The sequence below is a fragment of the Melanerpes formicivorus genome, unplaced genomic scaffold (genome assembly GCF_026170545.1).
Source record: "Melanerpes formicivorus ecotype bairdi unplaced genomic scaffold, bMelFor1.0.p_v2 SCAF_90, whole genome shotgun sequence".
NCBI classification, from domain to species: Eukaryota; Metazoa; Chordata; class Aves; order Piciformes; family Picidae; genus Melanerpes; species Melanerpes formicivorus.
The window spans coordinates 1,761,274-1,777,363 of NW_027142442.1; the positions used below are offsets into that span (position 1 = coordinate 1,761,274).

Genomic DNA, 16,090 nt, shown 5'->3' on the forward strand with positions numbered 1-16,090 from the left:
GCAATTTTTCCACAGAAAAGTCTGATTGAAATACTATTCATTAAACATTTCTCCCTTCAGACTTTTAACTTTTTGCAGTACCTGACCGAAAGGAGGAGAGTTCCTGGAACCCTCTCTGCAGGAACTGCAGTGTTTCTTGATGAAAGAGAAGGTCAGTGTTTTTTTAAGTACTTGATGGATGGCTATTGTGCTTTTTAACGCTGAAACCAATGGCTAATGAGGTTACAGAGAGGACCATTATCCCTCTGCAAACAGTTGCAGATTGTGGAAATTTTAGGCTTTAAAGCATTGTATTCAGCTAAAAAGGAACCAAATGAACTATGCTCTTTACTCGGCATCCCATGTCTTATTCTTAACAGCATAACCACATAATCTTATTGATGTTGTTCTATTTCCTCTTCATTGTTTTTTCCTATCAGTCTTCCTGCTCTTTCATTATGTCAGGACTATTTTAGTTTGATAGTTCTGTGGGCAAGGAGTATATCTTCTATTTTTGGAAAAGCTGTAACAATTTTCAGCTGCCCATACTGTGACTGCTACAGATACCGAATGCCTGCACTCTCCTAGGGATCAGGATCAAGATGACAAATTAATAACCTATTGGTTTCATACATCCCAGATTTATCTTCGTGATAACTCAGCAAGCTTTCCCTTTCAGACAGCTCATCTGTACTTTTCTGTGCACTCATTATCTTTCTCCCTAAGACCACCTAAATCCTCACCTGCAATAAGCTGCTCCAGGCGGATCCGTTCGTGAGCTGCATGTTGGTCCACCAAAATCAAGAGGTTTCCATCTGAAAATGTACCACAAGAGATGAGAAATAGGCAACTTTATACCAGACAACTACACAGATTGGGAAGAATGACCACTCTCTAGGGGCCAACATTTAGAAGATAACTATCAGCCAGTGTTACAGAAATAAAATGAGGAGGCGGCTATGCTGGCAGAACATAAAGTCACTACAGAGCAGAGATTTAGTGACACAAATTGGCATTTAAATTAGGGTAATTAGATTTAGTCAGAAACGCTTGTCTGTTGACATCTTCAGCTAACTTCAGAATGAGAGCCGAAGTCACCCACGAGCTGTTCTAATACGGTCCTTAAAAATGTTATGAAAACTACTGCTTCTGAATGCCTGTTTTGTACAGCTCCAGCAAGCTTCAACAATGAGTAAGTCCAGACACTGTGAACAGAGTCTGAAAGATGTTAGTAATTGGAGTAGAATCTATTTTTGCAGCACTAATCCGAAGGCAGTCAGAACATTCACCAACGTCCAAAATAAAGATAAAGAAGATCCAGGAAATTTCAAGTGAAGACTAACATTTTCCTCCGCTCACAATGTCATTCCAAGGCAAGGAGAGAATACAAACAGGACAGTGATCTTTCCTCAGTCTAACTGCACTTGACAGCCACCTGAACTTCATGTCAATAACCATTCTTACCTGCCTTTTTATCCATTTCATTCCTAGTGTTGATTAAACAAGCAATGAATTTATTGTCCACTTGCTGAAGAACCTGTAAGATACTCAGAAAAATCAGTACCCTGCAGTAAAATGATTTTGGAAAGGAAGGCAAACAAAAGAAGACAAAATGCACAGCAAATAGGTAGCAGGATGATCAGGGGGGTGGAAACCCCATCCTTTCTAATCCCAAAGTCTTAAGGAATTTAGCCTAGCAGAACTGAGACCTAAAAGGTATGTAATTACTCTTTATGAATTCAGTGGGGGCTGAATGTGGAAAGGGCAGCAATTATTGAAGCTAAGAGACAATACTGGCAGGAGGTCAAATGCCTGTAAATCACTCATGAAACAGTTTAGTCTGGAACTAAGAGAAAGTTTCAAAATATCCAAGAAAATAATTCCAGATCAATTTTTTTTTTTCAAAGCAAGTCATAAGGGCAAGAGCTCTAACTGCTCTAAGGTGGAGCTGGAAACTTGCAGAATAGATTAAATACTCATCTAGAAACCTCTATGTAGGGAATTAAAGCTGCACACAGCAACTCCTGAGTATTGCTGATACCACCAAAAGAGAATGAAAACAACTTTGTGCTAAACACCTGTAGAGGCCAGGAAGCATTTCACACACACACACCCCACACCCCCCCCCCCCATTTTCTGACAAGGAATTTGCCTCTGTGACTTGATTCCACCTTCTCCTCCAGCACCAGAAATCAAACAGAGCTACAGGGGATACTGAGCAGAGATGCACAATGCTTTCAGTATGTTATTGTTAAACAAACAGATGTGGTGTTAGGGAGGAATTTCTATAGTTACATAGATAGAGCTTGCTCTGAATTCTCTGACAACATGTGCTTTGTTCCCCTCCTAGGTAAAAACAAATAGATGATCCTATTTCTTTGCAGAGATGGGAGACACAAATGATTCTTTTTGTTCTTTTCCTGTAGTGTGATGCAACATTTGGTGCTTTTGGTCTTCACCACAGAGATTCTCAAGATCACTATAGGGTGCTAAAGGCAATGTTTAGCTTCTTCAGAAATGGGAAGTAGTTAATTTCCTCTAGCTTTGCCTTCTTAAAAACACACAAAGGAAAACATAATGCAGGTAAACACAGAACCACTCAACAAGTTTTAAAGAACAGTTGTCATTATGAGGAGTGAAGAGAAAAATGGTGCTCTCCATATTCTAGCTTTTCTCTCCTTTTGGAAATATAATCTTTTACTGGAATAACTTTCATTATAACAGTTATTCTTGCACATGCATCATAAGTAAGGGAATCATTTGGCTCCTTGTCCACCCTGGGGATCAGCATTACCATGACCCACACAGTGAGAACCTGCAGTCTCAAAGTCTGCAGCTTGACTGCATAAGAATAATGCTAACTGGGGCTGTAAACCTTTGGTCATGGGGATGCAAGAGAGGGAGAGAATTCACTTTGGCATTTCTATCCAGGCAAACCATCAAAGAATTTGAATTGAAGCTATACATTTACATTGGCTTTTAAGCTAACATTCAGCAGAGTTGATAAAGAGGCACTAAAACAGTTAACCTGATGCTGTGATGCCATCTTTAAGAATCATTTATCAGAGCAGACATAAATCTTGTTGTGAAATATCAACTCTTTGCACGAAATCTAGTCTCTGGTTTCAAAATCAGTCTGATGAAGAATTGCTTTTCCAAGGTCAGTAAAAATGGAAGATACAGGACACAGATTTCAGAGAACTATGAACTAAACAAATGCCTACAATCAATATAAAAAGTGCCCACTGAAATAGCATTTAGTTAACAGTACTTCTAAGCAGCAGTAACAGAGCTGCCTCTTAATTTGATTTACCCACACAGTCAAGGAGTTTTAGAGTCCCTCACAGACAGCTGATTAACTTAACTGCCATGACATAGGTGTCTTTTGGCATCACACAGCAACCAAGATTCCTGTTTGTGCTCATGAACACTACAGATATGAACCATTTCCCTGGATACCTCTTTTCCACCAAGCAGAAACATCAGGGACTCCCCAGCTAAGTGGGAATTTGGGGGTGAAAACCAGTGAGAGATCATATGGTACCTGCATTGAGTGGACCATGTCTTTGGTGAAACGATAAGGATACAGGATATTGTGAATTTTCACAGCCAGGTTGTCAGCCTGACTGCTGGTCACATCAACAGCAATCTGCAAAAACAGAACTGCAGATCAAACAGGCTATAAAGGATGAGACAAAACCCCCAACCACATGCAAAATACACCCAACACGCTGGAAATAACTCTGTATTTTGACAAGTCAAACCTTCTACACAAGAGAAGCGCTAGCTAACAATGCCATCCAGCCATCTCTTTGCCTCCATCCTCCTACATTTCCAATCTGGATATTACTTCCAAACTGCAATGCATTCAGTTGAATCCAAGTAGCTACCAGAAAACCTAAAGTTAATTATCAGCCCAGGTGAGCTCTCAATGGATTGCATTACAAAAGATCTATTACTCTGACATGAGTCAGAGTACACATCGCAGCAACAACTGAAGAGAACTTTTCATCGACTCGCCAGCAGGTGGTTTGCTGCTCCATCCCTATTGTTTGCAGGTGGAAATGGGTACATGTGTGTTTACTCTCACACAACATGATGATTAAAGATAATGGGACCTCATGACAACAAAGGAAGTTTTTCTGAATGTTCCAACATTGTTTCCCTCTCACATGCTACGATCTTGCAAAGCTACAAAAACAGCTATAGTAGAACACACTTTTAAGACCCATTGCATGCCAGAGAACAAAGCTGGGTTATTGCAACTGTCCACAAAGAGGACAGTATTACAATTTTGTCCTTCAACAACTTTAAGATGATTACCTTTGGAGAGGGAAAGACAGCTTACAACAATGTTTTGCTTTTGAAATCACATGAGGCAAAAAGATTAGCCTGCTTCTCTGCCTTTGGAATAAGTCCCCAACCATGATTTACATATCAGCAGTCTAAAAACACATAACTGCCAGGTCCACAGTCTAATGTATCACTGAATAATTTATATGCAACCTTTCAAACAATGTTAGAAAATAAGAGAAGGCTAAAATTATTCACATTTTGGTGTAAGATGTGAGATAATACTTACCTCTGGGCAGGGAACAAACACAGGATTATCCCATTCTGAAAGCAACGACTGGAGAGACTGCCCTTCAGCATCTAAGAAAGTACACACAGATAGCACAGGGAATACCACCAGCTGTCAGTGGAAAGTGCACTGGGTACCTACTTCACACAAGTATTAATTTGCTCTTTCATATAAAGGGGAGGATGTAGGAATAAAAGTAATAATAAAAAAAGGAACATGAGACTGGGCTTCTCTATTGCCTCCTTTAACTAGGAAGGACACTGTGGAGCTTTCTGACCCCTAAACATGCTACAGGCCACTCAACAGGCCCTGGAAATGGGGCTGGGGAGGTGGGGAGGGAAAGAAAGACCTGTTTAGCTACCCACTTCCTCTGGACAAAGCCACATACCAAAAAGATGATTTCATCCTTTCTAACACACAAAAAACCCCACCAAAACTATGAGGATTGGAGCTATTTTTCACATTCCAACGTTGGAATGAGTACAAAGGAGGGAGTAGGTAATTATTCTTAAAACTACTGACATAATTCAACAAAGAGCTGGGTATTTCATCCTGTAAATAAGTATCCCCTAACCTGCCTTCAACCCCAAAAGCTTTTTTTTTCCATTTCTAGATTTGAGATGACTCACACGGTCCCATTGTTAATAGACCTTGAGTAATTCTGGGTTCCTGTTGGGACATCTGGGAGAATTCTTTGATTATTTTTTTTTTCCACCACAGAACACTGTGTCCTGGAAAGCTGGCCCTACCTCTCAGATCCTGGCTTGCTAGAGTCTTCTCTTTTCGAGGTCTAGGAAGGAAGGGTAGCACGATCTCACTTCTAAAGGGATGGCACCTGAACTGAAACCCTAAACACAATATACATTCACTGCTGCAGATTCAACAGCATGCAAACTGACAGAGAAGAATACAGAATTAACCAGGTTGGAAAAGACCTTCGAGATCAAGTCCGAGCTATCACCCAACACCATCTAATCAACTAAATCATGGCACCAAGTGCCTTATTCAGTCTCTTTTTAAACACCTCCAGTAATGGTGACTCCACCACCATCCTGGACAGCACATTCCAATGGCAAATCACTCTTTCTGTGAAGAATTTCTTCTTAACATCCAGCCTAAACCTCCCCTGGTGCAGCTTGAGACTGTGTCTTCTTGTTTTGTCACAGGTTGCCTGGGAGAAGAGACCAAGCCCCAGCTGTCTACAACCTCCCTTCAGGTAGTGGTAGAGAGCAATAAGGTCATTGACAATCAATATAATTATTACGTTCTCATAAATAAGCATGGGCTTAGCCCTGTACAAATTAAGAGCATCCCACAGATATTGCAATCTGACATGGAGAAATAACAGCATATATGTAAAAAGCTTGATATTATCAGATACACTTGTATCAGAAAATACGTATTTTTTTAAACATGACTGTGGCACTGCAAGCCTGCCCTTAAAAACTGGCTGCTGCCTTAATCACATAAGAATTATTTCCAGAAGTAGTGCAACCAGAAGTGCTATCCCCAAAGGAAAAAGGGGGCGTACAGTAAAGCCTGTCAGGTAGCAAAATACTTCTGACTAACCTCTGTTAAGGTGTGGTGAAATTAGTATCACAGTATCATAGTATCAGTCAGGGTTGGAAGGGACCACAAGGATCATCTAGTTCCAACCCCCCTGCCATGGGCAGGGACACCCCACACTAGATCAGGCTGGCCAGAGCCTCATCCAGCCTGGGCTTAAACACCTCCAGGGACAGGGCCTCAACCACCTCCCTGGACAACCCATTCCAGGGCTTCACCACTCTCATGGGGAAGAACCTCCTCCACACATCCAGCCTGAATCTCCCCACCTCCAGCTTCATTCCATTCCCCCTAGTCCTATCACTACCTGAGATCCTGAGAAGTCCCTCCCCAGCCTTCCTGTAGGCCCCCTTCAGATACTGGAAGGCCACAATTAGGTCACCTGGGAGCCTTCTCTTCTCCAGACTGAACAGCCCCAACTCCTTCAGTCTGTCCTCATAGGAGAGGTGCTCCAGCCCTCTGATCATCCTCGTGGCCCTTCTCTGTACACGTTCCAGCACCTCCACATCCCTCTTGTAATAGGGGCTCCAGAACTGGACACAGTACTCCAGGTGGCGTCTCACCAGGGCTGAGTAGAGGGGGAGGATCACCTCCCTTGACCTGCTGGCCACACTTCTCCTGATGCAGCCCAGGATCTGATTGGCTTTGCAGGCTGCAAGTGCACACTGAGAGCTCATGTTGAGCTTTTTGTCCACCAGCACCCCCAAGTCTCTCTCCTCAGGGCTGCTTTCCAGCCAGTCACTGCCCAGCCTGGATTTGTGCCTGGGATTGCCTCGACCCAGATGCAGGACCCTGCACTTGCTCTTATTGAACTTCATGAGGTTGGCTTGTGCCCACCTCTCCAGCCTGTCAAGGTCCCTCTGGATGGCCTCCCTTCCCTCCAGTGTGTCTGCTGCACCACACAGCTTGGTGTCATCTGTCAGTCTACCACCACTCCTATTAATACTCAATACAGTAAAACTGAAAATTACAAGTCAGTGAGACCACATGAGATATCAGAGTTAGCCTAACAACATGTTCCTAACCACCCAGAAGGGATTTAATGATATTACAAACATGCACTGTTATCAAGATTATCAAGAAAAAGGGCTCAGATTTCCAGTACGGTGGTAAACATTTCACCCTTCCTTTGGTACAATTCAGCCTTCTATTCTTTGTGAAATAATAATGAACTAATGAAGTTCCTTTCTACTGAGAAACCAAGGGTGTGCATTCAGGAAAAGTGGCAGAGTCGTAACGCCAAAGCAAACCAGCTGCCCGCCGATAAACGCAGAGTGAGAAAGGCTCTGGGAGATCTGAGGCCAGTTCACAGACTCCTGGCTGCTGGCTCCACTCCAACAAAGACCAATGATGTTTCTACCCTGGGGACAGAGAATCCTTTCAAGAATCCACACTGGCAGCCCAGCACAGGAAAGTAACTCAGCATCCCACTGTCACAAAGCACAGAACAGACGAGAAGATGGCCTGACACAACCAGTAAACTGTGGCAGACTGAAGAACGCCAGACTTTGACAGAACTTGTACTGCTTACTGCCACGGAAAGACATTCTCTCTCAAGGTCACAGAAGGATCTATCATCTGTATGAACAAAAATCCAGTATTTTATACATGTAACAAACAAAGAATCATCTCCCTCCTTCCTATTGCAGGGAAAATCCTTGTTCAGGGTATGCATTATTCATAAAGCTAGGATTTTCTTGCCTAAATGGCAGGGAGAATTCACAGTATCACAGTATAGCTAAGGTTGGAAGAGACCTCGAGGATCATCGAGTCCAACCTATAAACACAGACCCCATGACTAGACCATGGCACCAAGTGCCACATCCAATCTCCTCTTGAACACCTCCAGGGACGGTGACTCCACCACCTTCCTGGGCAGCACATTCCAATGACGAACAACTCGCTCAGTGAAGAACTTTCTCCTCACCTTGAGTCTAAACCTCCCCTGGTGCAGCTTGAGACTGTGTCCCCTTGTTCTGGTGCTGGTTGCCTGGGAGAAGAGACCAACCCCTTCCCGGCTACAGCCACCTTTCAGGTAGTTCAGACCTGGCAGAGATATTGTTCATTTGATTTTTCTGACAAGTAACATCAGAAAAGGTGCTGAGGATAATAATAGAATACAGAACCAGGTTGGAAAAGACCTTTGAGATCATCGAGTCCAACCTCTCACCCAACTCCATCTAATCAACTAAACCATGGCACCAAGTGCCTCATCCAGGCTCTTTTCAAACACTTTCAGACCAGGATAAACCAGAATAAACCAGCTTGGAAGAGACCTTCAAGATCATCGCGTCCAACCTTGTTCTGGTACTGGCTGCCTGGGAGAAGAGACCAACCTCTGCCTGTCTACAACACCCCTTCAGGTAGTTGTAGGAAACAGTAAGGTCACCCCTGAGTCTCCTCCTCTCCAGGCTAAGCAACCCCAGCTCCCTCAGTCTCTTCTCATAGGGCTGTGTTCCAAACCCCTCACCAACTTTGTTGCCCTTCTCTGGACACGCTCCAGCAAGTCAACGTCTTTCCTAAACTGAGGAGCCCAGAACTGGACACAGTACTTGAGGTGTGGCCTAACCAGTGCAGTGTACAGGGGCAGAATGACCTCCCTGCTCCTGCTGGCCACACTGTTCTTAATGCAGGCCAGGATGCCATTGGCCCTCTTGGCTGCCTGGGCACACTGCAGGCTCATGTTCATCCTACCATCAACCAGCACCCCTAGGTCCCTCTCTGCCTGGCTGCTCTCCAGCCACTCTGACCCCAGCCTGTAGCTCTGCATGGGGTTGCTGTGGCCAATGTGCAGAACCCGGCACTTGGATGTGTTCAATCTCATGCCATTGCACTCTGCCCATCTGTCCAGCCTGTCGAGGTCTCTCTGCAGAGCCTCTCTACCCTCCAGCAGATCAACTCTTGCCCCCAGCTTGGTGTCGTCCGCAAATTTACTGATGATGGACTCAATGCCCTCATCCAGATCATCAATAAAGATGTTAAAGAGCATGAGGCTCAGCACTGATCCTTGGGGCACACCACTACTGACTGGCTGCCAGCTGGATGTGGCACCATTCACCACCACTCTCTGGGCTCAGTCTCCAGCCAGTTCCTAACCTAACGCCGTGTGCTCCCGTCCAAGCCATAGGCTGACAGCTTGGCCAGCAGTTTGCTGTGGGGAACAGTGTCAAAGGCCTTGCTAAAGTCCAGGTAGACCACATCCACAGCCTTCCCCACATCCACCAGGTGGGTCACCTGATCATAGAAGGAGATCAGGTTGGCCAGGCAGGACCTGCCCTTCCTAAATCCATGCTGGCTGGGCCTGATCCCTTGGCCATCCTGTAAGTGCTGTGTGATTGCACTCAAGATGACCTGTTCCATAATCTTGCCTGGCACTGAGGTCAGGCTGACAGGCCTATAATTCCCTGGCTCATCCAACTGGCCCTTCTTTTGGATGGGCACCATGCTGGCCAGCTTCCAGGCTTCTGGGACCTCTCCAGTGAGCCAGGACTGCTGGAAAATGATGGAGAGCGGCCCAGCCTGCACATCTGCCAGCTGATGTAACTACATTATACAAGCAAACCACATACAATTACTGCATTTGAGTATATCATTTTCACTTGCCTCAACTGTATGATTAAAATATCCCAGTGTAATCACATATTAGTCAATACTGTAATAAAAGTAACACAACAATGCAAAGATAGCTGGCATAACAATGAAGAGAAAGTTGAACTGAGATGTTAACCTACTACAAATGGATAGCATTTGATTATTGAGAAAGGCATCTGATGGCAAAATGAAGCTTAATTAATCTTCCTTTGGCAATTAGTTTGATCAGTACAAAGATGCCTGAGTCTAACCTACAAAATCTAGCATTTCTGTTGAGCACATGGCTTGTGACTGGCAAAGATGGCAGGTGGCCACTGCCATGGAAAAGAGGATGTGGATTATTCCTGCCTCCTTCTACCTGTCACCAACCAGTGTAATGTCCCTAAATTTGTGTATGAAATGCTGTTATTAATAAATCATGGGGCTATGAAATGTTAAGTCAACACTACTGGGTTACTGACACTACTCTAGTAACCAAAATGAAAGCATACACAGCAAGTATAGAATTTATTTCACTTCTGACTCTTAACAGCAAACATCAAAAGACATGAATGCTGCATTAAGACACAGTTATGTTCACTGCTACGGCTAGAGAGAGTTAACATCCTTTATTGAAAAACATGTGAAGGACTATGTTTGTTGAACTTTGAAAAGATCCATAGGGTCTAGCCATGGTTCAAACACCTTGTGAAGGTTTGGGAGGTCTGACCTTCAACACAAGAAAAGCCAAGGTGCTGCAGTAGACATCTCACCAAAGAACATCACTACTGAGAGAGTTAAGAAAGAGTGACACTATTGCTACAATGATAAAGCTAAGAAAGAACAATGCTACTGGAGGTAAAGATACAACACAATCTATGTCTTGAAGACTACAGAGTCTACATAATCTGAAAGCATAAAGGTACAAGAGATACTCTCTTCAGAAACATGAATGCACTATCCAAACATTTTGGACAGAGGGTCAAGCTCCCTACCTCAGTGCTTTGGCTGGCTACTAAACAGCACCTTGGGCAGCTGCAACTGGCAAACCACAGCAATCAGGAGTGTTAGTCAAGGAGTGCACGTTTGCTCTTGCAAGTGATTGTACCTAATAAAAACAGGGATGTTCTTCTCCTGGTAATCAATTTATTTCAATGGCACAACATTAATATTAAGAACTCTTGGCATAAATTATTATACTTAAAAGGGAATAGCTTAACAACTGAAATGCCTACTGCACTGGTGATGAAGAATGAAGCAACAGATAAAAATGGAACAAACCTGAGCCTATCATGATTGATTAGACAAATATTTCACAGGAGAACTATCCCAAAAGAAGCCCAAACTACTTTTTCAAAACAAATTATGCAGTAGTCTGTATGTGGAGTGGCTGCACCTTAACTCATAAAATCTGCCTACAGACAGAATGAAGAACAACTTTGACCAAAGACATATCCATGGATGGGAAAATTAGCAGAGACAATTATTCTGCCAAGCCAGATCAGGTGGGCACATAAAGCCAAACCTGGCAGATCAATGAAGACTCATGAACAGAGTGAGTGCCAAGAGGATGAAGCCAGACTCTTCTTGGTGATGCCAAATGACAGGGCAAGGAGTCAAAGTTGAGGCATAGAAGTTCCATGTAAATATGAGGAATTTTTTTTTTCACTGTGAGAGTGACAGAACACTGGAACAGGCTGCCCAGGGGGGTTGTGGAGTCTCCCTCTTTGGAGATACTCAAAACCAGTCTGGATGTGTTCCTGTGTGATCTGGTATAGGTGATCCTGCTCTGGCCAGGGGGGTGGATTAGGTGATCTTTTGAGATGCCTTCCAACCCCTAACATTCTGAGACTCTGTGAACACCACACCCTTGAAAAACCAACACAAAGCAGTGCCGTGTCACCTGTGCAAAAGTTTCACCCCTGAACCACCACCAATGCTGTACAACATCTCTTACAAAGCTAAGTGTGAAGGAACAGACTTCCAGAATCTGCAGAAAGGAGACTATGCATTCTCAAGGAAGACTTAGATTTTTGTTCATTTTTTCAAGAGCTGTTTTAAATGTTGTACACCTATCATTTTATCAGTAATAACACATTCTTAGAAACATAAGCATTTAGGAGAAAATGGTTAAAACCCACAATATTTTTCTGGTATGGTTATATTATCATATGAAGTGTATTTCTCATTTTATATGCAGCAACAATTATATATAACGAGAAGAGAAGAGAAGAGAAGAGAAGAGAAGAGAAGAGAAGAGAAGAGAAGAGAAGAGAAGAGAAGAGAAGAGAAGAGAAGAGAAGAGAAGAGAAGAGAAGAGAAGAGAAGAGAAGAGAAGAGAAGAGAAGAGAAGAGAGAGAAGAGAAGAGAAGAGAAGAAGAGAAGAGAAGAGAAGAGAAGAGAAGAGAAGAGAAGAGAAGAGAAGAGAAGAGAGAAGAGAAGGAGGACCAGGTTGGAAGAGACCTTTGAGACCATTGAGTCCAACCTATCATCCAACACTATCTAATCAACTAAACCATGGCACCGAGCACCCCATCAAGTCTCTCCCTAAACACCTCCAGTGATGGTGACTCCACCATCTCCCTGGGCAGCCCATTCCAATGGCCAATCACTCTTTCTATGAAGAATATATATCTATCACAGTAAACATCATGATGCCCATGAAAACTAGGCAGTTGTCTTTTCATTGACAAGCTGCTGACATGTTTTACTGTTTTATCAAAAATTATCTTTTAATATCTTGGATGCTAATGCTTTACTGTCTTCACAATTCCCAACTGTTTTCCTGTTTTCCACACAGCCATTACAAAGAAGGCAGTTGCTATCTCAGCCTAAACTGTCAGGTGCTCCCAGCAAGGTATTTTATGCACCCAGGAGAAAACAAGTGGTTTTCCTCATCCCATTTCTACAACCACCACCTCTCTTACCGCTCTCTGAAACCACATTCACAGCCATTGTTGTTATATCCTGAATGCAGGCCGCTTGAAATCCTGCAGGAGGAGTGCCGTAGGTGCTCAGTCCAGTTGCTTGGTTGATGTATATTGTCTTACCCGACGAAGCATCAAAATCTTGCAGCCAGTCAGAAGACAAATCATTCCTGGGATCACCTGTGCCCGTGTTATCTGCAGAGAATTCCCAGTTACTCAGGGTGGTATCTTTCAAATTCTGTTCTGAGGACTCATCTAACATACTTTTGTCTTTACACATGATGTTAACACAGTCCGTTTCAGCAGGTAATGATAAAACACTGCTTGAAGAGACTATGTACTCCCCTTCTGCGTTGATGAGTGGAGATGGGTTGACCGCACTCTGCATGCACTCTGCTCTCCCAATGTCTGATTGCCAGCATGCATCCTCCGTAGAAATGATGTGATTACATTCACTCCTTTCCCCCACTAAGGATTTGTATGTTTCACAAGCATCTGACAAATGATCATTTCTTGAAGATTCAAGATCACAAGAGTGGTCTTCTTTTCTACACAAATCTGTTTGGAATTGTTCACCAACTTGTTCTACTTCTTTGTGATCACTTTTCATTCTGGACAGTTTGGATGATAGTGATCCTGGAGATCTTCTACAACTGGTAGTTTTTTTACTAACCTGAGAGTAATCTGACAATGTCAGAGGACTCTGACAAAGAGCTCGCTTGTCCTGTGAGGTTTCTCCACTGCAGAACAAAGTGTCTCCCAAAGAACCAAAAACTTGGCTATTACTATTAGAATCTGTACCTTCCACAGCTGGAGCTTCACAAGAGCTCACGTTACTATGATTGTCATTCTCATGCATTGAAAAGTCACACTCAGCTTGTGAACTAAAAACTGGGAGGCGAAACTCCCTCTGCTCTGATGATGACTTTGGTGGTGTACGCTTGACTCTCCCATAACATCTCCTGAACTTTTCTAATGAACCCAGCTGCATGGACCAGCTTGGCTTCTTAGAGCTCTGAGATCGTGGCACACTTAATTGTCTTCTAGTGCTTTTTAGAACCTTCCTGTGAGGAACACCCAAAGAAGGTGCCAGTGGCAACCGAGTAAAATCCAATGTCTCATGTCTTTTGCTGGTGGCAACAGGCATAGCTGTCTCCTCACTCACCTCCTTTGACAAAGTTTTGTTATTTAACCATTCCTTACCACCAGCCATGCATACCTCTCTGCTGTAAGGAGATACATATTCTTTACTTGTGTTATTGGAAATATCCTTAGCATTTAAAGACTGAACAGGAAAACTTGCTTTGCGGCAAAATATACCCTTGGCACTGACAGGGCCAGGTCTACACTGCATGTCAACATTTGTTTCTGTTTGTTCACGTTCAGGCATGGCACTTTGCAGAACACATGGTGTGAGGCCTGTAGAGCCCAATTTTATTGGTGCTGAACCAGGAGCCCCTCTTCCAGCATCATCTATCACTTCAGCTCTTTCCTCATCTCCTCTTCTTACATTACAAGGTCTCATCAATGAACTCCCAGAGACAGTTCCGGGTCCCATTGTTGATTCGGTAGGGTCTTCTCTCTCACATGGCAACTGAGCAGCATTGCTGTTTAAGATACGGACTGTGTTGTTTTCCTGAGCTGCTTTGCCTTGCTGGTTTCCCACATCCTTTGTGTGAATCCCTGCACAATGCTGCAGGTCAACACAACTGTCTGTTTTTCTCATTTCTGGCCTGGCCTCTCCACTGAAAGAGGAATGAAAATTTTCTGAAGGTTTCAGATGAGTACCAAACCCCTTTTGGGAAGCATTAGTGTTTTTTGGCTCCTGCTCTAAGGTGTTTGATATACTGAAACCAGAAACTGTGTCATCTTTGCTGGGCAGTGGAATGTCTGCTGTATTGTTTCTACATGGATCAGAAGGTTCAGCACTCTTCTGATCTGGGGCAGTTTCAGTTTCCTGTAGGTTTTTATTTGACTCTGTAAGACCTGAAGACTTTTTTCCAGGAACAGATTTCCTTTTGACATCTTTTGATTGCAAGCTGCACATTTCATAGGAATCCACAATTTCGCTGCATGCTTTCTTAAAGCTGTCTTGGATGCTCTTCTCATTAGAGATTGAGGGCTTCAGAGCTGGAGCATTATGCAGACTAAAGTCATTATCTTCATTAAATTCTCTGATGTCCTCACTACACGGTTCAATAAATAAATGTTCTCGTTTCAAAAATCCCTTCACTCCTTCCTCTAGGCAAGCTAGAAGGACATCCCAGTTCTGAAACTCGATTAGAGTCTTTGCGGGTTCCAGACAAACATCGTAGTCACTGTATGCACAAGTTACATTGAGGATAAAGATCCCATACAACTCTGGGCCACAACGATGGCGACCAGGGCTTGAACTGGCTTGTCTGCTCGCAGGGCCACTTTTGGCCTTGCAAATGACACTTTCTTTCCTTAATAAAAAATCCATCAGTTTATGTAGTCTTGTCTTTAAAACAAGCCTTCTATTGACATACAAGAACTGCATATTCCTGTTGTAATGCCCTTCAGTACTGATATAACCACTGAGCTCAAATCCCCCAGACTTATGCTTTATTTCTCGTAACTTCTGAGATCTGCTCAGTCCATAAAGCTGACAAAACCGAGAGTATACATCTCTTGTCTTAGGGAGCTGAAGCACCATGGAACAAGAAACATCGTTCCTTAAAGAAAATGAAACAGAGGGATGCATCAGTGAAACAGCCTCTACCTTCTGTCTCACTCTCTCAAATTCCAACACAGGATCCATACACTTTCTCCTCACTGGTAACTGATAAAACAGATTACATACAGTGACTGTTGTTCCACCACTTGGTCTGCTCAATTCAGCTTCGCAGACTTCCAGTGCTTGCCCATTGTGAAACAGTTTCACAAATGTTTTCGCTGTCTTGCTGGTCTTAGATGAAACTTCCACTACACTGGCCATGTTGGTTATGCTTGCCACAGCCTCCCCTCTAAAGCCATAGAATGTCAGGTTCTCCAAGTCTCTCACTGAGCTGCACTTGCTGGTGAAGTACCGCTTTCCCATTGCATTTAAGTCCTCTCTCCCCATCCCAGAGCCATTGTCCACCACCTGGATCTTAAAAGCTTCCAAATCCACCCTGACAGCGATACATGTTGCTTTGGCATCGATGCTATTGAGGACAAGCTCCTCAACACATTGCCCCAGTGAACTGATTGTCACTCCAGAACGCAGCCTGGCTCGCACATCTTCCACCAAACATTTGATCATGTCAGAATCAGACAGACGAGAAACTCAAGAAACTGCAAGGATCTCACTCTTCCATGTTCCTCAGAGCAACAACCTGAGAGGAAAAAAAAAAAAAAGAGTTAAAAAAAAAGGCTTGAAACTACTTCCATTTACTGCATTCACTCTCATAAATACACCTTTGGTATTCAGAGGCTTCTTCAGTAGCTACTTTTCTGGTCAAGC

General features: G+C 43.4%; 1 protein-coding gene across 2 annotated transcripts in view; it reads right to left on the minus strand.

The window, feature by feature from the left end:
• The window catches only part of MLH3 (mutL homolog 3), a 28,709-nt gene that overhangs the window by 11,737 nt on the left and 882 nt on the right, over positions 1-16,090 (minus strand). The window contains exons 2-7 of one of the 2 annotated variants that reach the window (XM_068165526.1): positions 12,625-15,962; positions 5,311-5,409; positions 4,562-4,632; positions 3,524-3,628; positions 1,444-1,516; positions 723-794 (exon numbers count right to left, since the gene is read on the minus strand). In XM_068165526.1, coding sequence (XP_068021627.1) covers positions 723-794; positions 1,444-1,516; positions 3,524-3,628; positions 4,562-4,632; positions 5,311-5,409; positions 12,625-15,889 — 3,685 coding nt within the window. In that variant the 5' untranslated portion in view covers positions 15,890-15,962. The remainder of the gene's footprint in view (positions 1-722; positions 795-1,443; positions 1,517-3,523; positions 3,629-4,561; positions 4,633-5,310; positions 5,410-12,624; positions 15,963-16,090) is intronic. The other variant, XM_068165527.1, reaches the window with a different exon arrangement.